The 24,949-nt window shown below is 39.1% G+C and overlaps 1 protein-coding gene across 7 annotated transcripts in view; it reads right to left on the reverse strand.

Moving 5' to 3' along the window:
* The window catches only part of INPP4B (inositol polyphosphate-4-phosphatase type II B), a 317,054-nt gene that overhangs the window by 46,098 nt on the left and 246,007 nt on the right, over window positions 1–24,949 (reverse strand). For all 7 annotated transcript variants that reach the window (XM_085057498.1, XM_085057499.1, XM_085057495.1 and 4 more), the window contains 5 exons: window positions 22,408–22,620; window positions 17,052–17,196; window positions 6,362–6,534; window positions 4,717–4,840; window positions 3,676–3,793 (listed from right to left, as the gene is read on the reverse strand). In XM_085057498.1, the coding sequence (XP_084913624.1) occupies window positions 3,676–3,793; window positions 4,717–4,840; window positions 6,362–6,534; window positions 17,052–17,196; window positions 22,408–22,620 (773 nt within the window). The remainder of the gene's footprint in view (window positions 1–3,675; window positions 3,794–4,716; window positions 4,841–6,361; window positions 6,535–17,051; window positions 17,197–22,407; window positions 22,621–24,949) is intronic.

Consider the following 24,949-nt stretch of genomic DNA (forward strand, 5'->3'; position numbering starts at 1 on the left):
ATAATATATGAAGATAGATAAACACTTGCAGTCTTGTTAGAAAGCTTCAAAAAAGTACCCCCCACACAGCTGGGGTCATAGATCCTGCAGCTATTTTGAGTTGGCTGAAATTGCACACTTTTAGTTCATTGCAATAAATCTGAAACAAGTCACTTACTTGGACCTTTGCTTTGTAAGAGAAAAAAAACGCCCACATGGTCAGTCACAGCAACTCAGCTTGGAGGTTCTTTAGCCAGCTCTTCTTCCAGCTGAGTACATTGTTTTAGATCACTTCAGTGTGGCGCTAAAAGCCAGTTCAATCTTGGGCTTTCTCGAAAACATGGTATCAAAGCCTGTGACACCTCAAAGTTCATGTGCACAGTCATAGAATGGTTTGGGTTGGAAGGGACCTTGAAGATCATCTCATTTCACCATAGGCTGGGACACCTTTCACTAGATGAGGCTGCTCAGAGTCCCATCCAGCCTGGCTTTGAACACTTCCAGGGATGCGGCATCAACAACTTCACAGTGCAATCTTTTTCAGTCCTTCACAGTAAAGAATTTCTTCCTAACATCTAATCTAAACCTACCCTCCTTTAGTTTGAATCCATTTGCACTTGTCCCATCACTCCATACCTTTATAAAATGTCCCTGTCCAGCTCTCTTGTAATCCCATTAGGAACTGGAAGATACTGTAAGGTCTCCCTGGAGCCTTGTCTTCTCCAAGCTGAACAACCCCAAGTCTCTCAGCCTGTCTCCACGTGAGAAATGCTCCATCTCTCTGATTATCTTCATTAAGTCCTCTGGACTCACTCAAATAGGTCCATGTCCTTATCTGGGGCCCCACGGCTGCATGCAGTACTGCAAGTGGGGTCCCACAAGAGTGGAATAGAGAGGGAAAATCATCTTCCGTGACATGCTGGCCACGCTGCTTGTGATGCAGCACAGGATACAGTCAGCTTTCTGAGCTGCAGTCTATCAAATTAACCTGCCTAACTGATCTAGGAAAGCCAGCAGATGTAACCTTTTTGGACTTCAGCAAAGCTTTTGGTACAGTCTCTCACAGTATCCTTCTGTCTAGCACACAGCTAGATAACCATGTTATATGATGGGTGAGCAAAAGGCTCACAGGTCAGGCACAAAGGATTATAGGGAATGGGGTGACATCAGGCTGGTGTCTGGTCACTAATGGGGTTCTGCAGGGCTCCATCCTTGGCCATGTGTTCTTCAACATCTTCATTAATGACCCGGATGCAGGACTCAAAGGAATACTAACTAAGTTTGCTGATGACAGTAAATTGGGAAGAGTTGTCAACTCCCTCAAGGGCAGAGAGGCCCTGCAGAAAGACCTTGACAAATCAGAGAGACTGGCAATCATCAAGTGTAGGAAGTTTAACCAGGGCAAGTGCTGGATTCTGCACCCGGGATGGGGCAACCCTGGATGGACAGACAGACTGGGGAATGAGAGGCTGAAGAGCAATGCTCTGCAAAGGGACCCAGGAGTCCTGGTCAGTGCAACGTTGAATGTGAGTCAGCAGTGCCCCGGCAGCAAGCAGTGCCAGCTGTGTCCTGGGGGGCATCAGGCACAGCATCGCCAGCTGGGCAAGGGAGGGGATTGTCCTGCTCTGCTCTGCACTGGGGCAGCCTCACCCTGAGTGCTGGGGGCACTTTGGGGTGCCACAATATAAAAAAGACATTAAGCCCTTGGGGAGTGTCCAGAGGAGGGCCACAAGGATGGTGAAGGGACTTGAGGGGAAGCCATAGGAGTGGCTCAGGTCAGTTGGTCTGTTCAGCCTGGAAAAGAGGAGACTGAGGGGAGAGTTTCTTGCAGTTACAACATCCTTATGAGGGAAGTGGAGGGGCAGGCACTGATCTTTTCTCTCTGGTGACCAGTGACAGGATCCAAGAGAATTACATGAAGTTGTGTCAGGGAGGTTTAGGCTGGATATCAGGAAAATGTTCTTCACCAAGGGGTGGTTGGGCACCTTCCAACTCAGAATATCCTGTGATTCTGTAAAGAATTTTCTAAAAGTACACATTTTTGCCTCTCATTTTATTTAATCTTTTTGAACATGAGTTTCTGAATAGAAAACTGGGTGGCCAGGGTCAGCCACCCACACCAGCAGGTCAGGCACTAGACATTTCCACACTTTGCATTGATCTGTTTGTGAACACAGAATCTCAGGCTTAAGCACTTCCCCAGATAAAACAATTACAAGCGAATACACTGACTCTTCAAGATAACAATTTGTGGCTTGATTTTCTGTCTTACATTTCTACAGTCTTTTAGTCTCATTTTATCGAGGCACACCAAACTGATCTAAAAATTGAGGGTTTCCTAAACATTAATTACAAAATAACTAGGTTTTTCACTGTCTTCTCTTTTTATGGTTGACTTCCAATGCTGTCTGATAGGAGTAGTCTCATCATAGCCTCAAGAGGAATGGGACTCCTCCACATAAGCTTTATAGATTTTATTTTTTTCCAATACCAGTCCCATCCAGTGAATACCTGCCAGTAAGCACAGTACAGCAATCATGGGCCGTAGCTATTCTTCCTAAACACTGACTACTCCATCAATCCAGAATGCCTGAGGCAATTGAAATACCTGGTCTCCTTCAAGTCCAGGACCTCCTGATGTGACAGTTCAGGGACCACACTAATGGCAGCAAGCCAGTAAATGTAGCTGCTGGATTTTTCAAGATTTTTTACTACTGTGATTTACAAAGGATGTATTTCTTCTGTTTTAGCCACACACCATAATTATTCTTAATTATTCCCAATGTGTCGCCTATTATACTACAGCCTTCCTGCTATTTATTTCAATCCTTTCTCAGAAGGCCCATAGGATGAGAGTGAATCATCCAGAATAATTAAGTAAATCAGTGGTGAAAGTCCCCTTCAGAGGAAACGTATATTTTCTAAAAGTTGCTGCTTTTAGCTGAATTTAATTTACAGTCATCTTAAGAATAATGATACTATTAAGGAAGTGATTTCTGCAAAAGTAAAAACATTTGGCGCTTCAGACTAGAATAATAATGAAGATGAAAAATCCATTCCAATCTTGTTAACCCTCAAATAGCCAAAATTAATGGAGTATTTCAGTTTATGTCCTGACATTCACCAGTACTTATGTAAGATTCATAAAATAGGAGTGGCTTTGTGCAAAGATTTCTGAGGTTGTGTATGTCCTATGTGATTTCCAGTAGTTAAGAAAGGCTTCATTTTTCAGAAGTGACCACTAAGTTTGGGCATCCAAGTTTTTCGGTTTCCATCTTAAAAACAATCAAGGCCTAACTCTTGGAATTGCAGTTCCATTTGTCACACTGAAATACAAGTTCTGGACATTCAAAACCAAAGTTTCTCAGTTAGAGGCAACATTTGTAAATAGTGACCTTGTCACTTGTTTTTGATCCAGTATCTGAGTGTGAATAATGCACTGGCAGCTCTGCACAACACAGACATTTTTCTGATTAATTTGTGTTAGTAACTGGAACTTTTAGCTTTTCATCAGGAGAGCAACCCAGAGCTTACAAGATTTTACTACTACCCTACTACCTCACCTTCTGAAAAGTAAAACTACTGCACTTTCCATAAACCAGAATTCAGCAACAAGAAAACCATTAGCTGGGTTTTGTGTGCTACAGATTAAAACTGTAGCTTTGTTTCCTGGGCTCCAGCAAACAAAGTTCTTACCGCCTTCCAGTTATAATAGGCAAAAAATCTTCTGATTTGGCTTCAATGACTTTAAACATTACTTTCTGCAAATCTGAAATGCCCACAGCCATGTCTTCCAGCATCCCTGCTTCTTCACCTACATGAAAAGATTAAAGAGGTTATTAACAGAGTTGGCAGATCAGTTACTATATAGGTTATAATAAAGCAATATACAGATTATATTTTCCAGTCTGTGCATCTAAAAATCACAGTCCTAAAGCCACATTAAAGAAGCCTACATAAAACCAGACTGATTTCTAGAACTGCTGGCAATTCTGTGGCCCAAATTATAACTATGAAAATTACTGCTCTATATAGGCATAGAATAACTTCAGAAAAGCCATTTTTGTCGATTCTGAAAGTGTTTTTAAAAGGCTGCCCTGCTGATGGAGGACAATAATTTTGAGAATAACAACAATAAGCATCATGCAAAAGGGAGCAAGACAGGAATCTCCAAGTGAGCAATTGCATTAAAGAGCTGCAGAAATGCTAAATCCCTCTAATTTAGTCAAAATCTCTAATTTAGGGAAAGATTCCAATAGTTCTGTTTCAAAGTTTGAAACATAAGGCTATTTCTCCCTCCGAACATACTTTTTAATACCTATCAAATAATGGCAACTGTGACAAACTAGGAATTAAACAGTGTTCAAGCTATCTTCATATTACCTGCACTGGTTATCAGGGATGGGGTTGATGGAGGCAGCAACTGTTTAAATCTTCTGTTTGGATTAGCTTTATAAACCTGGTATTTTGGGTCAGGTCTGTGTGGAACAATTAGCAGCTCATGTTCTCAGAGGAACTGAGAATAAAATAGATGAATAATTTTCGGTGCAGAATTGACAACACAGTATCAATGACTTCAGCTGTGATATTATGTGGAAGTCTACTGTCTCCTAAGGATAATATTTGTGGATTCAACAAGCCAAATTACTGGAAACAGTGCAGAGATTAAAATAAAGACTTCCTGGGTAAACTTCTGAGCTGAGTACATAAGAAACTTTGTCCCAGAACAATACTTACTATATGTACTAAGGAGTCCTTCATATTGCACGAGCAATCCAACAGTATGAAGCTGTTGTAAAAATCCTTGATCATGTAAACCTGTGTGCAGTTTGATTATGAACCCACAGACCAATCCAGTGAGCTATAAAGATAATTAAAACACGTGCAATTAAGAAGTGTACTGCTACAAGACGAATAGTTAAAAAGAGGCTTGCTGTCATTATATGCAACAGAGGTAACATCTAGATATTTGAGAAAACACCACAGATATTTCTGTTTAGTGACTATATAGGTATATATTTTCATTTCATAATAATATATTATTGATGTTTTTTTTGTGTATAAAGTAGTGAAATATTCCCTTAATTTATATTAGATAAGCTCAATTTTTTTGTGGCATTGTGTGTTATTTACACTGACATAAATCAGACCAGAACCTCTGTTGCCAGGCTTTAAATGCATAAGACTGTGAATTACAATGGATTTGAAAGTGGTTCAATATCTAATGCAACTGAATCTCATTGGTAGTTGCAACATATAACTTTAGGGAGAAATTAAATGAAATATTTAGAGAAAAATCTATCTGAAAAAAACAGATCTACAGAAGAAAATGCAAAGGTCTTCAGTTATTTACCAAGGAAACACAGTTCTGAGGAGAGACATGACTTCTCGCAGTCTTCAAACACTTAAAATACTGCTACAAACTGAAAACAAATAATCTGCTCTCAATTTCCAAGGTGACTAGGAGAAAAAAAATTCCTAGCTTTAACGTTGCCTAGCCAGTGCCTAATGAGGCCACATCTGGTGTGCTGTGTTCAATTCTAGGCTCATTAGGACATGAAATACCAGATGAGACTAGAGAACGGACAAGATGAGACAGAGGAGAGACACAAGGATGATGAGGGATCTGGATCACCTCTCATATGAGGAGGGACTGCAGGAGCTGGGCATGCTCAGTCTGGAGAAGAGAAGACTGAGAGGGGATCTCACTAATGCATATAAATATCTCAAAGTCAGTGCCAAGAGGCTGATTCCAGTGGTTCTCAGTCACAGGATGAGGAGCAATGTCTATAACTCAAATACAAGACGTTCCACCTCACCATGAGGAAGAACTTCTTTACACTGAGGATGGCAGAGCACTGGAACAGGCTAGCCAGGGAGGCTGTGGAGTTTCCCCTCTGGAGACATTCCAACCCCATCTGGATGTGTTCCTGTGTCACCTGCTGTGGGTGACCCTGCCTTGGCAGGGGGGTTGGACTGGATGATCTCCAGGGGTCCCTTCCAGCCCTAACTGTTCTGTGATTCTATGATTTTGAATACCAGAAAGACATATTCAAAGCTAGACTTGATAACTTCATAACTTAGGAAGGCTAAAGATAGATTTATGGACCATTCTTTGTACAAAAGCAAAATTAGGCAAATTTCTAGTCCATTGCAGGACTGCTTCTCTGGATCAGTGATACAAGTATTATGAGTTTATATTTACTATTTATTTTCCTACGACATTATAAAATATTTAGGTGAATACCATGGAAAATATATTAAAAGTTGCATCAAATTGGAAAAAAAAAATCCAACAAAAAAGAAAACCACAAACACTGGCATGAACAGTATGCTTATAATTACAGCAACAGAAGGAAGTAAGTGACACAAGACAACCTACTGCTTGGCTAAAGACAATATCTCTTCTTAGGGTCAGCATCAAACACTGGGGCAAACCACAGGCAAGTTCCTGGAGCAGGACAAACGCCATGGATTGCTTGGCCCTGGTCACCACCTCTCCCATGCAGTCCTTCAGAGTAATCACCAGTGGGTACAGCTGCTCATACCAGTCACCTAGAACGAGACAGGTCATGCATTCCACAGTGGAAAACTTGTAGTGGAAAAATCCTTTTCCACGAGGAAGGATGGCTGCAGTGGCTGTGTAGATCACCCCAACCTTTAAAACAACCCTGCAGCCCTCCCCAAACCATTGTGGAACCAGAAATGCCACTGCAGAACATGCTTAAGGACTCCATCTTACCACTGGGACTGGGGTTAAATCTCTGGCCTGAATCCAGCTGCACCCTGAAACAATGGCCTTTTTAAACAATCCTTACATCTCTGTAAAGCTTGTATTTAAGTGTCACAAACAGAGCATACAGGGAAATACATAAAACTTCATTTAGCACAAAATAAACACAGTGGAGATGAAGATCTCCTGTTCTTTCCAGGATTTGCAACTGGCTACATGAGAAATGAAGTAGTACCAAAAAGCCAAAAACAGGGAGAATAACCCAGTATTTAAGAAAAAGTGGGTGCTGGATGGCAAAACACAATGACAAATACGTATCTGGAAGGGTATTACCTGCTTAAGGCACAGGCTGGAAATATAATAAGCTTTAGATCATATTAATTTCTCTTTTTAGCTTCTCTATATATTGTTCTCTTTAAATATTTAGAGATATTGAACTCATTATTTTTCTAGCCACTTCTACCAGAGAGAATTAGAACTATTTTGAAACATTTTGTTCTGTTAAAAAAACATGCTAGGAATATCAGAAAAAACAAACTAGGGAAATGCTTGAAAAATGGGAGTCTTTAATACATTACAAATGAAACTGTGATAATTAGGAGTGGAGGAAAGTCAAAACAGCTTACACAAACTTGCCCAATATCCCAGCTGTTCCTAAATTTTACAGGATTTAATACAATCAGACCTGCATTGTAGTTGCATATGGCTTTGCCTACCCCGTAAGCTGAGCAAATAATAAAAACGAACAAATAAATCTCCCTTCTTCAGAATCTACATCTCAGTTTCATTGTACAGTTTAAAACAGTTTAGAATAATCTATATAAAAGCTGGGAATGCAACTGACAATACAGTCCATCACTGGCTCATATTTTCTGCAGATCAGTGTAATTAAGAATCAATGATAATTAAAATCTGTTGTAATTAGGTGGAAGACAGCAGCATGTTGTTTCAGGTAACATTCTGAGTGAGGCCAGTGAAGGACTCATTAGTACTGAGGAAGTTCTTTAGGCAGGAAAACACAGCTGCCTGTTGCCAGTAAATTTGGCTGAGCTCCAGGAAAACGCATGAATTAATTAAATGGTAGCCAAGAAGACTGCATAGAACTTTGAAAGCTGGGAGAAACTACAGAAAGTAAGGAGCAGGAAAGGGGAACAAGGACAGAGCAGGCACAGAGAACAACCTGAGTTCCTTTGTTGTCTTTGTGGTCAGACAACATGTGTTTTAACACAGTCATACATATTTAAACATGATTAATACAGAACGAGGAAGCGTTCCCTGGTAAACAGCACTTCTGAAACTAATGCCATCCTGACAAAACAGATCACAAGCCACCCCCAGTTACAAGCTTCACAAAAAGAGGTGATTTTATACATGCCCTTGACTAACAGAGTGATGACACACAGCGTGCCAAGGTCTGGTGTACACGTTTTAAAGAGACTCCTGGAAAAATGGAGAGCTTGCAGAGAACAGTTACCAAGATTTAGAGTTTAATCTCCTTAAGATGATGAAAAAGGCTGAGCAGCAACTTGATTTCGCCTCTTCATGAGGAGAAACTAACAAGGTCTAACAGGGTTGTTTATTCTAGGGAATAAAAGCAGAAGAACAACCAGCGGCTGCTGCAAAACACAGATGAATTTAGAAATAAGGTGGACAAAAAGGTGTGACGTACTGGAAGTCAGAGTAGACAGCCCAGGCAATCTAAACTCTCCTTTCAAGTCAAATTGCTGTAATTTATTAAATTAATCAATAAACATATACCAACGAAAGCAACTGCAGCAAAACAAGCTCAAAAGATGTAATGCATACTGAACCAATGAGCAGGGCTGCATGTAGTAAGAATAGAGTGTGTTGGCTGCATCTTACTTCAGCAAATAATAAAAAAGATTATACTTGGCCATTTTAAAGTAGACTTGAAGGTACACCTAACAGACATCTTCAATGGGAAAGCAGAGCCGGATACCAACACAGCCAAGGATGTGGCAGAAAACTGACAGCCAGTGCAAGAGAAAAAGCTGAATTTCTACAACTAACCAAAGCTTTTGAACCTGCTATTACAATTTCAGGTCATGTGGATAGGGTTAACAGCCTTTTTTTATAAAAGAAGAGCATGTAGGAACAGGACAAGGGGGAATGGATTCGAAATGAAAGAGAGTAGGTTTAGATTGGATATTAGGATAAAATTCTTCGCTGTGAGGGTGGTGAGGCACTGGCACAGGTGGCCCAGACAAGCTATGGATGCTCCATCCCTGGAAGTGTTCAACGCAACCTGCTCTAGTGGAACGTGTCTCTGCCCATGGCAAAGGGGTTGGAATGAGATGTTCGTTAAGGTCCCCTCCAACCCAGGCCATTCTTTAATTTTATGAATAGAGGTGGTCACATACTGGCCACAAGTCACAGAACACTTAGATCTGTTGCTACTGAGCTGCCACTTAACCATTCCATCTTCTTCTTCAGGAGCATAACTTTGTATTTGTCCTTACTGAACTGCAGCCTAATATTTCAGCGCTCCATTTCATCAGGACCCATTCTAATCCTGCTACCACAGTGCTTGAAGCCTCTCCCAGCTTTCAGCATATGCAAATTTTATAAGCATCATCCATATTTCATAAGGCAAGTCAGTAATGAAAATACTGAATAATGCTGGGCCCAAAACAAATGTAAGTGGATTCTCCTTCATGCAGCCTTCCCGGTTGGCAGTAAACAACTTATAACCACCTTCTATTACAATTTTCCAAATTATTTTGCACATACCTTGTGGTAGCTTCAAGATAATTTTCTCAGAATATTTTTTGGGGCAGAGACTACATGTTCAGAATACTAATTTACTAACGTAAGTAATTTTTGTCTGTAATAGTTGCATTTAAAAGGAATTTGAAGATTTTAAATTCTCAAGGCCATTTTTTTGTTAAAGGACATTCACACTAAATTTATTAAAGATAAATCCTACTGAGTACTTAATGTCCCAAAGAATACAGAGCCTTACTTACATATGTATTTGGCTTTTTGGAAAACAATAAAAATTGTATCTTTGTAGAAATCCTTACCCTAGTGACTGAGAAAAGATAAATTATTATAGAATATAAATTGATTTGCACATATCAGAAGGAAAGAAGACAACTCTTGTGTGATTCAGTTTTCTGTAACAATCTACTCCTTGCTCACACTGAAACTTCTTGATCTCAGTTAATAAGGATGTTCAGTCCCCAGAAGGTGGAGCTAGTTGGCAAATATGAGAGGGACTGAATTGTTGAAAAAAAAAGAATGTTCATGAATGGATAAATATATTCTCATGTTTATAATTTTATTTTAAATCAAAACAGGAGGTGTATCAGAGACTGGCATCTTAGAAAAGACAACTGTAGGGGGAAAAAAGGTGCTCAATCTTTGCTCTGTTAAGATTGCCCTGTGTCACTTGTTACGCAGGATGTCCTCCTGCAAATACTCCAGCAGGAATATAAATAAGGGTCATTCATTAATAATACAGAAAACTCCAAAAATCCATCAGTAACACCTACTTATATGTAAGTACTGCAGCTTGTAAGTTGTTCTTGAAACTGAGAACAACTGTGAAGCTGATGTTTGTGAAACAAACAAACAAAGTGGTATTTTGAAGCTTACAAGTAAATTCAGTAGATACTAGAAAATAAGATTGTCTTGTATACAAGGCATAAATATGTAATACTTATACAATTCATAAAAAGATATTATTTGTAAAGGGAGTTTTAAAATCCTGGTTTAAATTCAGATTTATATTATCTGGACCTAACCTGCCACAATGTTGTTGATACCTCAGAATGCTGCTTGATTTTGAGCTACTGCTGACATGTCTAAAAGAGTTTTCTTAGGGTGACTTTGTAGATTCACTTTGTATACATTTTAGGTTATAGTACCTTTCAGAATACCTTTGAAGAGTCACTTCAGGAAAGGAACAGTACAAATTATTACTTTTGTATTTAACACATTCAGGGACTCACACACATTGACCCTTCAGAGCTCAACTTCCTTTTAAATTAAAATTGCAAGATTTGTATCCACAACACAGTGGAAAATCCTTTGAAAAAGGCCAAAGAATTAACTGAATGAGTAAACATCTCAAAAAAGACACTAGGAGAACAGAAGCAACAAGGAGACTCCAGGATGACTGTCAGGTCACTAAAATGACATGGGCAGCCTGTCAGTTTGCAATACTTAGCATCCAAAAAAACTGTCAGAGCCTCCTAATGAAGCTCAGGAAACTCAATACAAAAATTGTGCTAGTCAGCCACTGGAAATGAAACTAAAACAAGACATAAAAGCTGAACATATTAAAATGAAAAATAGAAGGATGAAATTAAAATGATGGTACCACCACTGTGCAGTTAGAATGAGATTAAGACAAAAGTTTATGTTCAGCAAAGCACTGAGTCCATGTCCATTGCTAAGTGAGTTGTGGCAGTTCAGCCTCTGACAGGATTTGCCCTTTGGTTGCTGGAAAATGCCCTTCAGTCCCATGTTCCGTAATCAGCAGGCCTGCTCAGGCAAATGACCTGGTTAGCACCCAGCTAGTCAGTTCTACATTCTCATAGCCAAGTTGCGATATATCAAACCACATGTTAAATTTGATAAAGTTTGGCAGAAAAGCAAGCTCCTGCTCTTTTCACAGTCAGGCCCACTGAAGTGCTTATTAAAATATACTGGTAACTAGAAAGGAAAAACACTGATGCTTCAGCATAGCACTCGTATCTCCTTTTACCCTAGCAATAGAGAAAAAGTCAATGCTGTCACTGCTGTTTGTGCCACATAAAATCCATTAATGGCGTTAAGTCACCTCAAAATTTAAATGGTGTGATGTTAGAAACTAAGCCTGAAATTAAAAGCAGAAGCATAATGTCATACCCTTAACGGAAACAGGCACTACAGACATATGGTAATAAATGTAACTGCAGCTACCCACAAGGTAACTTTTCACTTGAGTTAATCACTTACTACCTGATCATACAAATAATCCATGATAGAATTGAAATGATAGGGCTAAAAAAACATAAACATGCTGTCTTGATATCACAAATCGAACATTAGACACACTCTCTTTTAAGGAAAAAAGCAGACAAATCAAACCAACAAACACACAGAGCAGCAGTAAATCCCTCAAAACCAGCATGAAATAATTAAAGCAGAATTTGATTTTACTCAACTAGGACAGGAACAGTCTTTTAATTTATATTTCTTAAAGAGAGTTTAAAAAGACTGACTTAGAAGAGTTCACATACTCAGCTTTGCACCATGAAAATGCCAGTGCCTTATTTCTTCATCTTGCCACTCAGCTCTTGAAGCTCAATTTAACTCCAGCAAGAGGGTTAAGCTCTTTGAGAAAGGATGAAGCTTTGTGCTCATAATGCTGCAGCAATTCTCACAGGAACAGCAAAATCCTGAATAAGTCTTCGTGGTACTCCCGCACTTTAAAAATTAGTAGTTTACTTTGAACAGTTTAGTGTCCAGAAGAATAATTTTGAATTATTGGGATTAATTATTCCATTGTAATCATCCAAGATTTTCTACACTGTCACATGGATTAATAATGAAACCTGAAACAATTTTATCATAGATATACAGGTATCTCAGCAGTTTCAGTCACAATGAAAACAGAAAAAAAATAAAAAGGAAATAAAAGACAAAGACAAGGAAATGTAATACACTTTAAACATAGGAGTAATGGATAAATCTTGCTCTATGAATGCTGTGCACCTAAATATTCTGATATTTTCTTTTAGCTTATTGATTCAGTTAAATAGTCTTTCTTTCCCTTACACATTTTTCAGTTTCTGTCTGTAGCCTAAGTATTAGAGAAAGTACTGCTGATGGGGTTTTCTTGTGTGCTGGGCTACATTTGGCCCAAGCAAGGATCCTATCAAAAAGAAAAGGATGACACAGAAGTGAGAAGGGAAAGGGAAAAAAAAGGCATAAGTAGAATTGATGCAAAGACAAGCTTAAGGGAAAAGGAAAGAAAAATGTGAGGAAGAGGAAGGGAAGACAAAGCTTTTCAGAAGTGATTGTTTAAAATAAATTATATCTGCTACTCAAGGAAACACAGACCACAGGAAAAATTTTCATCTTCTTGACTCAATGATAATTTGCAATAACAGCTTTTCTGAAGATAGAAATAAAACTAGAACATGGCTTTATTTCCCACTTCTACCAGCATTGCATTGGAAGAGATGCACTGAAAGGATGGAGTGCCCATGCCCTGGGCACTGAAAGTCAGAAAGTTTGAATCTAGACTTATACAGTGCCCAACAGGTATCAGATAATACAAGAAAAATGAAGCCACACATGTCTGTAGCAATGTGTGTAGGAACTGGTGTTTCCTCTAATTGCAGCTAGGAAATGTGGCACCATTCTCCAGGTGCTCTTTGCTACCTGTGCCAAAGGTTATCAATGGCCAATTCACAGAGCTTACAATTCTGTAATTCACTTAAGGGCAAAATCCAGGTGCAATCACACTGCCAACTCAAACATCTTGAGATAATGTGGTGGAGCCTGTGTGTATCAAACTAGGGAGTTCTCACCCAGAGCCAGTGGAGGAATAGCTGGGTGGGAGCTCTGATGGGGTGGTACAAGGAGCAGATGGAAACAACAGCCTCTTACAGCAGCCAAACACAGATCTGTCAGGGGCTCTGTAAGCACAAGAGCAAACTGCTGTGTTTCACTGGCACCTCTAATGCTGCAGGACAGGCTTTCACATTCCAACTTTCATGGAAAATGAAAAGGCAAACATAAAAAGAATTTAATATTGTCACATATTTCTCCAAGGCGAACCAGACTAGAGTTAAAAGAACAACAAAAAAAACCTCACTCCTTTAAAATCCTTCTCATGATTTATCCTGCTGAGGAATCATAGTCCAGCAACTGATGAAACCATAACATGTTACCTTGGTAACTGTAACTCAAATTCAGTCTTTAGAATACACTCAAAGCTCAGACTGCATGAAAAGTTAAGCTAAGGAAGGTACAATTCACACTGAAAGGCAGAGTACAGGGAAAAAAGTGCCCCGATACTTCCAATTACAAAGATTCCAAACAATAAATATGGACATGTTTGGAAAAAAGGAATAAGATCACACGATGTCAACAGTGAGACTGCAAATATAAACCTACTTTAGGAAACTCTGAATATATGTTATAACAACATCTATATTTTTATGAAGATGCTGTTGCACTGAATTGTTGTCATAACATTTTCTATCATCTAAAATGAACACGTGCTCATTCTTTGAAATGTTTTTCATTGCTGCATGCTACAAAAAAAAAAAAAATGGTGAGGTTCACTAAATAAGCCAAAATTTCATCCCATACTTTAAGGCATATTTATCATTATTCTGTTAAAAACTCTGTATTCTTTTTTCTTACAAAAGCAGCAGATTTTTTCTGAGGATCACCTCCAGCACTAAAGCAGTTTCAGACTCAAAGATTAATCTGTGCCCATATATTTGCAGTGTTAATGAAATACATTATGTTCAAATATGCTCAAATTACCTATCATATATAAGAGCAAGATGTGGCAAGCTTTTCATTTATGTCATGTTTGTGAATTGTAAGTGGCACAAAATTCTGTAATTTTACAGATGCGTCCATGGGTGTACACACACTGTGATTTTATATCATAGGAAAATGCTATGAGCTCACAGCCAGGCTTCAAGTGCAAAATGAAGCAGAAGTAAGGCCAAATTTATAACTCCAAACTTGGAATCTCAACCTCTGTATAGGTGCTTCATGGTGCACCCTCAGGATTTCATGTTAAATTTCAGAGCAGGAGATGCAGAGAAAAACAAACATCTAAACCCACACTCTCACAGAGAAGGCAAGCATGAAAAATTCTGGCCCCAAAAGCAATGGTTTTGAAAACCATTAGACAAACAACTTTGGCACACACCTGGGTAGCTCTTCAGAAAGCTCCATCTTTAAAGTTAGTCCCATAAAATAAAGCAATTTTAAAAGGTCTCAATTTCTGCATGACCTTGAAAGTCCTACAAGCTGTTCAAGGCATTCCACAATTTATGTCTTCCTCAAAAAGGAGAACGTGAAAACAGAGCAGTATACCCCACAAATCTCTGCAGCTCTCATGTGATGGGGTGTTACAGAACTTTCAGGACAGCTCAACACAAGCAGTGACTCAGCTCTCCCAGGAGGGCACCTGTACTGATTCAAGAGAAATAGGGAAGGCCCTGAAATGAAGGAAAAAGAGAAGAATTTATTCCAGGACCATAGCAGCTTAATATTTTTTGTGTCCTTGGCCCACCAGCTTCAGACAACAACTTCTCAGCTGGATTAAACTCATCTATAATTTTTGAGCCATTACAATTATCATTATTGCTTAGCACGTGCTACCTTTCATTCTACTTGATGACTGCTTATTATAGTATTTAAAATGATGTAACTTTCTATTTTTTTTTTGGTTTGTCACCTAAAAGCTCTAACCAATATTTCATTTGCCTGTATAGGGTGTGAGCCTCAGTCAAAGCTATGAGCATACTAGAATTAAAGACTCAAATGGGCTGGTGAAATTCATAATGGCCTATACAGAATAAAAGAGGACATGTTCAGGGGGTTGGAGAGAGTGAGGGAAAATCTGTAAAAGTTCATGTTGCCAGGCATGCCAGAAAGAATTCCTAAATAATTTTCCTAAATCATACCTTTTCTTTCAGATAGAGGAGGGAGGTTTGGAAATCTGAACTTTTGTTCCATAGCTATGAAATACAGATAAAGCCCAGGGCATGTGTGTCTATGCATACACACACAAATGCACTGCAGTCATTGGGAGAAAGTTTGGTTGAAAGTGTACTACTACTATTTTACCTGACCGGACTTCTAACAGTAGCAGGAAAGCTTGATAGTGCCACAGGGAAGAGGCGGGAGCTAGGAACAAGAACAATATTCAGTTTTGTTCTTTTAATTGCAATGGATATGCTTGGTTTCACTATCTAAGGGTTCTTTCAAGTTCAAAACTACCCCTACCTGTCAGTTAAATATTTGTACCTTCTCTGAGGAAGGCAGGAAAAATGTAGAAGGCTGTGTTGATACTTTGCACCTGCAAGCCTTCACTAGAGAACAGAGATAATATCATCTACCTCCCTAACATGGCATGCCTAGTAGACAGAAAATTAGAGAAGCAAACAGATACGGAATAAGCTGCTCTCTGGACTATTCATACAAAATCAAGTCCAACATACCTGGCACTGAAAACAAGGATTCCCGGGACTCTGGCACAAATCTCTCATACTGGTAAAAATGCAAATGTTACACCTGCATTAAAAATCAACACTACAACTAGAATCGCACAGAACTCACCGTAGTCACAGTACTGAGTTTAGTACACAGTTTAAAATTACATTTTAAACTGTGTACTGTGACTGGGGGAGTCACAGTACACAGTTTAAAATGTAATTTTATTTCTTTTATGCAAGAAAGAAACTACAAGTGAGTACTGATACCTTTAAAACTCTTGATATAAAATTATATAAAATTCTGGGGAGAACATGTAAAGGAAGATACAGGATAAAATGCTCCATAGAATAAAGAAGTTGTGTTGGTTTGTCGTTTTGTATGGAAAGTTGTTTTATTTAACTGAAGAGTGGCACAAAGGTTGGCTCTGGTTTCCTTTTATGAGGACTACCACCACTATCACTAAGGATCTTTTTCATTTGTTGCAACACACTTTCGCTCCAGAAAGTCTCATCAGACTCATTAAGCAGATCTAATGTAAGCATAGGGAATGCAAACATGAATAAGCCATAAGAGAAGGTCAAAAGATTTGGTGACAAGGACCTGCTGTGGTCAAAATTTTCTTTACATCGCTGCATGGAATTTTTCTACTTGGCCTTTTGACACAGGCTTTGACAGGTACATCCAGGTAAAAATGAATTCTATCAAATCAGAAAACAAAAATCAGTATGTTGCCTCAGAGAAGTGGAAGGGTTTTCAGAAGAATGACACTGATACAGAATGTTCACCTTTCCATACTGGTTTCCTGCAGGGTAAAACACACTCCATTTTTTCTTCCCCTGAAGTTACTGCATGCAAGTAAAATCCGAAGTAAATTAAATTACATCATCCTTCAGAAATAAAATATTGTGGTTTCAAAAAGTTTACACTGTAACACAAACAACTGAGCATGGCAAGCAGACTGAGCATATGATAAATCTGTAGTTTAATAAATAAACTCCCTACAAGTGTGCAAAACCTTGCTATTAGCACACTCACTGAAGATACTATGGAGTCTTCTCTATATGACTTTTCCGTAGCTGTTTAAAATTTTATTTACTCTAGTCAATGATTTAAAAAAAAAATTGGCGGGGTTGCTTACCACCTGAATGCAACACCTTACAATCTGCTGCTGAAGGCTCATTTTCACCCTCTTTGCTGTCGCTGATGGTGTCTTTTTCAAGCAGTGTGTCCACCATGGCTATAAGGCAGTTCAAACTCTGTGCCACATTAGCCCACACCCTGTCCTGAAAAGAGCAGAATTATCACTGCATGTTACCAAAGAAGAAAAAAAAAGAGAGACAATAGTAACATTAACACCTTAAAGTGGAGACAGATACATGCAAATTACTAGAAATATTGGGTGTCAGAGTATGACTATTTCTCTCATCCTTCAGCCTATTAACAACCTGAGCCTTTTTCATGGAGTTTCTTGCAGTGTAAATGAACTGAAACTGTTACGGTTTTTAGACGCGGGAGAATACGTGCTTCAAACTCAACATGAAAATGCAGGCAAAGTTTCAGGTGTAATAGCAAGGAACTGAGCAGTTTTGTCTGTTTAAATGATACCTTAAGAGTGTAGACACACTCAAAGCCTTGTGAAATCAAACCTTGTGTGGAACTGGCAGTTTTGTCATAGTACCTAAAAACCTCTTTTTGGTAATTTAACATGTCCTGTATTTTATCACATCAGTTACTCTGCTGAAGCAAACGTAAAATTCAAGGACTAGAATGAGAAACTTCCTGTCATGACATGTTTATAAGTAACAAAATTTCAAATTTGTTCCTCACCTCTTACATAAACTGCAAACATCACACTTAACCAAATTGGTAAGAAATAAGAGAATTACAGAAGTAATAGAGTGATAGAAGAAATTCTGTATAAGCACAGAACAAAAGAAATAATGAGGAGTGTAAGAAAGAGCTGTTATAGAACAGAGATACAGGGAGGGCCCTTCAAGTGCTGGATGCTGCAGAAATCAAAGCTCTTGCACCTACTCTTGTGGCACTGAATACAGAGAAAACCAATCCATAAAAGAAATGAGACTGTACACAAGACAAGCAATCAGACTAAAACCAAACCATAACAAACCCACAGAAACCACCCCGCCCCCACATACATGTTTTAATGCTGAGTGATTCTAAAAATAATGCAGAGCAACCAGATTGGCTTGAGGTTTAAAAATTAGAAGATAATATCACTACTTTGCTCTGTCCTTTACAATGCCAGGAGCAGTATGTATATGTCAGGTCTTCAGGCACAAAAATAGAGTTGCAAAAAATAACAAGAAAGCAGGTTAAAGAAAATTGAAAACTCATGCTTAGATACAATTAAAAGACAGAGGACAGGTATAGATTCCTTCAAAAGTTTCATCCTATATGCACCTCAAGCAATAATGAAAAACATTTAGAATATGTGCAAAGCAAGTGATTTTTACCACCTGCAAGAATAATTTTGGGGAGGATTCTATGAAGAGCAGTAAAATACTGAAAATAGTAAAAATTCTAGCCTCCAAATATCACCAACTTTTACCAGAGAGTATCAGGAAATTTCAGGGCTACCAATCACTTAAGCTGCTGAGCAATATGCAACTCAAGTTGCACAGCATGGCTGCAGCAATGCAATTTCCCTTTCCTCTGTCTGCTGGGGTAGTTTAATGCCAACACAAAAAGCATTAAGCTCTTAATGAGTATCTGGAGTTATTGCACAAGCAACAAAAATATGAGTCCCTGTTTCACTTTGGAAAGAGCACTCTTGTCTTTTCAAAGCAACTATTAACCCAGCATTGCGATGATGTCTATGCAATATTCACAACAAACATTCCCTGTGGGATTTTTTAGAAGCAAAATTCATAAACATCTCACAGAAAGCTCTTATTATTATATATCTAGCTTTTTTACATGCAAGCAAATGAGAGGGAGCAAGGGTCTATCCCACAGCTCTTTTTCTCCACAGAGGAGGTTTCTGGGATTATAGGCAGATAAAAAAAGTAGAGCTATATATTATTCCTTGAAATGTTATTCTGTCTGCACCAAAGGCAGTCATTTTTTTCTAAGAGGGCTGTTGGAATTCTGTCATTTGGCAGGAACAAACTTCAAGTAAAAATGCTTTTTTTGATCAGTGAAAATCAAGTCGCTCTCTATGATTCTCCATGAGAAGAAATTCATCCATTTCACATTGTCATCAATTACGATTTCCAGAATATTTTCCTGTAGCCTAGCACATTTTCCACCCACCTTTCATCTCCTTAAGCAGTCTATATTCAATTTGCCTAAGAACCTCACAAGTGACCATTTTACAGCATGTACCAGGTTGAAGGACAAAATAGAGTCCATGCAGTCTCTTGAGTAAGCATTCTTATAAGCCATCTGTGTGAAGTGAAGGAACAGGAGAAATATTTCTTGATACACTGAAATACTAGTTTTCTAAGCAGGATACTTTTCCCCTGATCACCGATTTCCCACCCGTTGCTGGAGCTATAGTAAGTTTGTGGTATGAAAGAATGAGAGGAACAAGATCTCTGTCTCCCTCTCATTGCTGCTTCTTTAAGGAGAAAAGTCAAGGCAATGACAGGGAAGGCAAAAATCTGTAATAGGGCTTGACCCCATTCAGACACAGCAATGACATATTTACATCTCCTTCCAAACTTCAGAAGCCGTTTGGGATGTTAGGGAGTCCTGGCACATGTAGCCGGGTACTGCTAGCTTGAGGTGGTCACAGTCACACTTCTACTGTCACCTCTGCTGTGGCACAGGCAAACAGGCATGCACACTGAAAGACCTCCAAGGAAAGCTAGGCCTTGGCATCAGTGAAAGCTGAATACTTTTCCTAGACAATTGAAAATCAACCTGTAAATTAATTCTCTTTCACTTACCCAACTGAAAAAACATTAATTTCCATCTGCTCTGAAAGTATCATTAGAAGCTAATAGAGCTTCCTCAATTTGGGGAGCAGGAATGGATACTCTTTTCTGTCACTGCACCTAAGTGGATGCCTTCCTTCTAAACACTGCCAGCCAGTGGAGGCCCAGGGGCTGTCTCTCTGTTTGCAAAGGATTCTCAGCCTTTCTGAATTCACTACAAAACTCCCCAGTAATTTCTCGTCCCTCCATATACACCGCTGCTGTTGTGTGCTTTACTTGTGCCAGGTATGACACAACGTCTGCATTTCCAGTGCTCCGAAAATGCTGTGTCTCCTTCATGTGGATGGATATTCAGATATTTCCTTAGGGTCTTTTTGAGCTCTGTTCATAGATGTAGTAAATATATTAATTAATGTGCATGATTAACACCCTCTTGTACTGTGGCACACGGAATGGAATATATCCCACACGCATCAGTCTTTCAGCCCTATGTCTGATCACCACGTCAGCATTTGCACATAGCTTATTGGAAATGCCATTTTTTCTGCCCTTTGTAGCTCCAGCCATGTTAACCAGTCAGTCAGAAGTACAGAACAGAGTCAGCTCCAAGTGGCAATGTGCCCACCTTTTCTTGCATTATACATGAAGACTTGCTTTGTGTCCTCCTGCAGGGAGGTTCTAGGATAGCAGGAGCAGCTGGCAAGAGAAGAGAATATCTACCCAGAGGCAATGTAAAAACTCTCAAGTTAAATATTTTTCCTTCAGCAGTGATGCTTTCCTGCTGCCTGTGCATAGTGCACCAATATAAACAGCTTAATCCATACAGCTGCCAGTGACTCTGGGATGAGCATTTGTATTTTTGTGATTGTCATGAGGTAACACAGCCATGGGAAGTGGATGGAACAGAGTCAGCTTAAAAATTTGTTTAAGAATTTAGATTTCAGGCAAAACTGAAACTGAAAATCCAATTGCAAAATATAACACAAGTGCTTGATAATGATGAGAAAAAAACCCGTATCAGTGAAGGAGAATACAGTACTGTGCATACAAAGCAAGGTATCTAAGTTTTTCCTTTATGGTTGACTTTCAGGGTAGATTAATATTTTTTAAAATTTAATATGAATTTATTCTTTATCTTTTCATAATGCTAATGACAATTAGATCATTAAAACTCACATTATCAATCACCTCAGATGACAGAAAGAACTGAGATCTAATCAAAGTCTAATCCTTCGAATTCAGATAAAATAATTTCTCTAGTCTCAAGTACTGTCTCAAGTTTAACAGTGACTGACTCAGCTTAACCCAAAAAATAGTGAAAGACACAATTTTGAATCAAGATAATCTTACTAATTCAGCAGAAAAAAACAGATACACTTTAAAATTACACATTTATACTTTATAATAGGTGAGGACCAAGCACCCAGCATATATTTTTTAATCAATAATGAAAAAGAGCAAAGTTATCTTCACTTCAGAGATGCTAAATTGCAGTACTGTGTTAAAATACAGCTTGCACAGAAGCACCATTTTTTACAATGTGAGATTTCTCTCTCTTATAAATTGTGTTATTTATATTTCTGAATGTTTCAACAGCTGAAAACAAACATTTTGGCTTTAGTTTCAAGGAAAGAATCACCATTCCAGCCCCTCAGGTTGTTGAGAAAAAAAGAAAAAGGGAATTCAAGGCTCTAAAACCAGAGCACAAATAAAAGAATGAGTTACTTATTGTTTAAATTTCATGACTATTTAATGCATAGGGCTGGAAATAATTGCCTGTTCTCTAGAAGAAATATATTCTTCTTCCCTTATTTTTGGTGTGGATAAAAATTACAGTTCAGGTGCAATACCATAGCTCACACAAGTTATTAATTATTTAGAGTAGAGATGAATATGCTGGCATCCTTTACGTTTATGAGAATACAGTGATGAACTCAAAGCACGAGCCTGGACTGAATAAAAATAGCTTGAGATAATATGTAACAAATGAACAGATTTATTATGAAGACATCTACCAAAATAATTGATTTATAAAATCTCAGCCATATAAATAATCAATATCTTTGAACAATATGCTAAGAATGTTAAAATCTAAAAGTTATATTTAATTCTTTTTACACAATCTCAGACACCCTCTAAGAACAGAATCTAAGGGGAAAAGGCTTTGTTTTGCTGAGGGTTAATTCACGTGTATTTAAACTGGTTACAGCCTGAGGGGTCAGGACGGGTGCTGGAAGGGGTGAGGAAGAAAAGAACATTTGTCTCTGAACAGCACATGCTGTTTCTTAAATCTGCCCCACTAGCAAAACCAATTCAAGAGTATAGAAAGACTATTTTTCTGTCTGGGCAAGAAGATATTCATCATCTTCCCTGTTATATGCACAAACAGGCAGTCTCAGAGCAGCACACTGTACTTAGGAAGATCCTCTGAACTGAGCTTCAAAATCTGGGATGCATCTGAAAAACACAATTTTACAGTTTTGCACCCCTTTCCCCCCACAATGACATGTGACAAGGACACTTAACGCTTGTGCTTGTTTATGCTGATTTGTAGGGCTTCTCACTGAACACCAACCAAGGTTTCTGGCTACTTACCCACTCTTCCTCATCGTACTCCGAGTGGTGGGGTATAGAGTCCTGCCTTTTCATCTGAGAAGGATGGTCCTGGTGCTGCACATCACCCTCGTCTTCTGCACTGCTTCTAGGCACAGCTGGTTTCTTGAGGACACAGCCAGGCCGGGCTGTGTACAGTGCTAGAAGGGCACTTCTGACCAGCTGATCCTTGAATGCATGCACAAATAACTCTGTCTAGGAAAAATAAAAACTAATTAAAAGGTTAGACCAAAGAATGCAGTACCGCAGAAAAGGTGTATAACACCGAATTACCCTTAAGCAGAGTGGGTATTTGTTTCAGGTCTGCCTGAGAGGCAGAAAACAAAGTAGCCCTAAAATGAGGAACATTTCAAGGGTTTTAGGGATATCATCACATTCTACAATCCCAGTGTTCTAAGGATTAACACAAGAGTACGGTAGCTGTCATAGTGATCATAGACTTTTCACATTTTTTTCGAATTCCAAATTTCACCTGTAGATGCACGCCTCAACAAAAACCACTTCCAAGAGTAACCAACCATTGCACAGCAATTTCTGAATAAGAGTCAGATAAAACATGATTATCCAATTTAATCATCTCTCTAAATAAAACCCACCACTCTACACTGCTGAAATAGCAGTATCTGCAAAAGCAGTGTTTACAGAGATAAATTTCATTACCTGTAGGTATCTACCCCAATATCAGGTACCCAGAAATCAGCCTGATTTCAAGCTTGATTTTATGTATTTTTTAAAGAAAGGAAACCCTGAAGTAGTTTTCTCAGGTCTTCTGAAGATGCTGTTCAATCTCTGTATCAGTTTTCTATGTTGACTGTTACAGCTGGAGTTTTACCATGTTTTTAAAATCCTTCAACCTTCCTGCACTATTCATCACCCTGTCACCTCAACAAGGAGAGGAAAATGCTTTCTGCATAAGGGCTTCTCCATGTCTGTTCTGTCACCATGCAGCCGCACTTGTTGTTACTACCAGTGTGCCACACATGTCCATCTCATGTGTCACAAACACATGGCTCCATCTCCATTGCTCCTCTCCCCTGGGACACTTGCCTTACTTATTGTACTGGTTTGAAAACAAAGATCACAAGTCAAGATTGAAATTAAAAATAAGTGAAATAATACAAGGAAAAAAAGCACTGACAAAGTCAGATACAACCTAACACCCTGTTAGGGTGGTAGTAGCAGTCCAACTGAAGTAGTCCAGTTGAAGTGGTGGTCCTGTGAAGGTCTGGTCTCCAGCTGAAGATCCAGTGGTAGCTCTCGTCCTCTGGGAACCCAGTAGACAGGGCTAGCTCAGGCAGTTCCAAGGCCAGGTTATATCCAGGTGGGAACATCTGGCTCCTCCCTCCTCGGCAGAGCATCCCACAATGGGATGAGATAAGTCCATGAGTCACACGGTGGGTCCCTGAAGGCCCATTGTCTGTCATGCAGGGTGGGTCATTAGCAGGTGATAACAGCTAACGGATGGCCCATTGCCTGTCATCCGGAGTGGGTCATTAGCAGGTGATAGCAGCTAACGGCCCACAGCTGGTGGTAATAGAATACTTAACTACATCTGTATTGCAACCTAGGACACTTATTCACTCCATCAGCTGGCAGAACCCACTGAACAGGAGAGAATGAGGTACAAGGACAAGTTTCCTTTCACTTCAGGATGGTAATCACTAGCAAAGCCACAGGGACAGCTTGGGAGAGTCCCAGTTTTGGTTACTTCAAAAAAATTGAACAGGGTTCTTCTGTCAGAGTAGGGACAAAGGGTACCTTGCTGCTATAGCACATCCCACACATCCCACCCAGGCTGCCAGAGTGCTACTCCCCACACAGAAGCTCTGGTTCACAGGGGATGATGAAAATTTCTTTCACAGCACAATTACCTGAAATTATTTATCCCATGTCAGCAGGATTTAGTTGCCTTCCCATTTTCCCAGAACATAGTGGGTTGCCATGTGCAAGCAGATTCAGGTGCTGAAGTGCCTTTGTGCACATAATCTTAATTAAACAGGGATGTGGGAAGGTATGCAGATAAGAGTCAAGAGAAACCAGCCTGAACAAGCAGGAAATGATCAGCCAAGCTTCATTCAGCCCCTACATGCTGCTTATGCAAAACCTGGAGAAAAAGTAGAAAAGAAAACCCCAAACCAAACAAATTTCAAGTGTCAGTATCTCTCTTCCTGGAAGTCTTTCTCCCAGTTTCTGTACTTCTTACTTCTCTTCTTATCCCATCTCTTTTTCCTGCTACTTGCTCTTCTTTTGTACATATCCACTCCTACTCAACTTATTTTTCTTGCCTTCCTGCCTCATTAACCTCTCAAAAGTTTACTGACATTTAAGACAAAAAGGCTCTAAATAATTGATGGTTTCCTTAAGGCTCCAGCTGCTGGGCTAGGTACTTTCTTGTGAAGTTTCTGCTTTTTCCTATTTGCATTATGTTTAGGAAAAAGAATATTTTCTTAATGGTCGTACAGGGAAAGGCTGGGAACTTTTACTGCAAATAAATCTCAAAAGTTTTAAAAACAAGAACCTCAGG

This window comes from Lichenostomus cassidix, chromosome 4, assembly GCF_008360975.1.
Source record: "Lichenostomus cassidix isolate B80296 chromosome 4, HeHo_3.0, whole genome shotgun sequence".
NCBI classification, from domain to species: Eukaryota; Metazoa; Chordata; class Aves; order Passeriformes; family Meliphagidae; genus Lichenostomus; species Lichenostomus cassidix.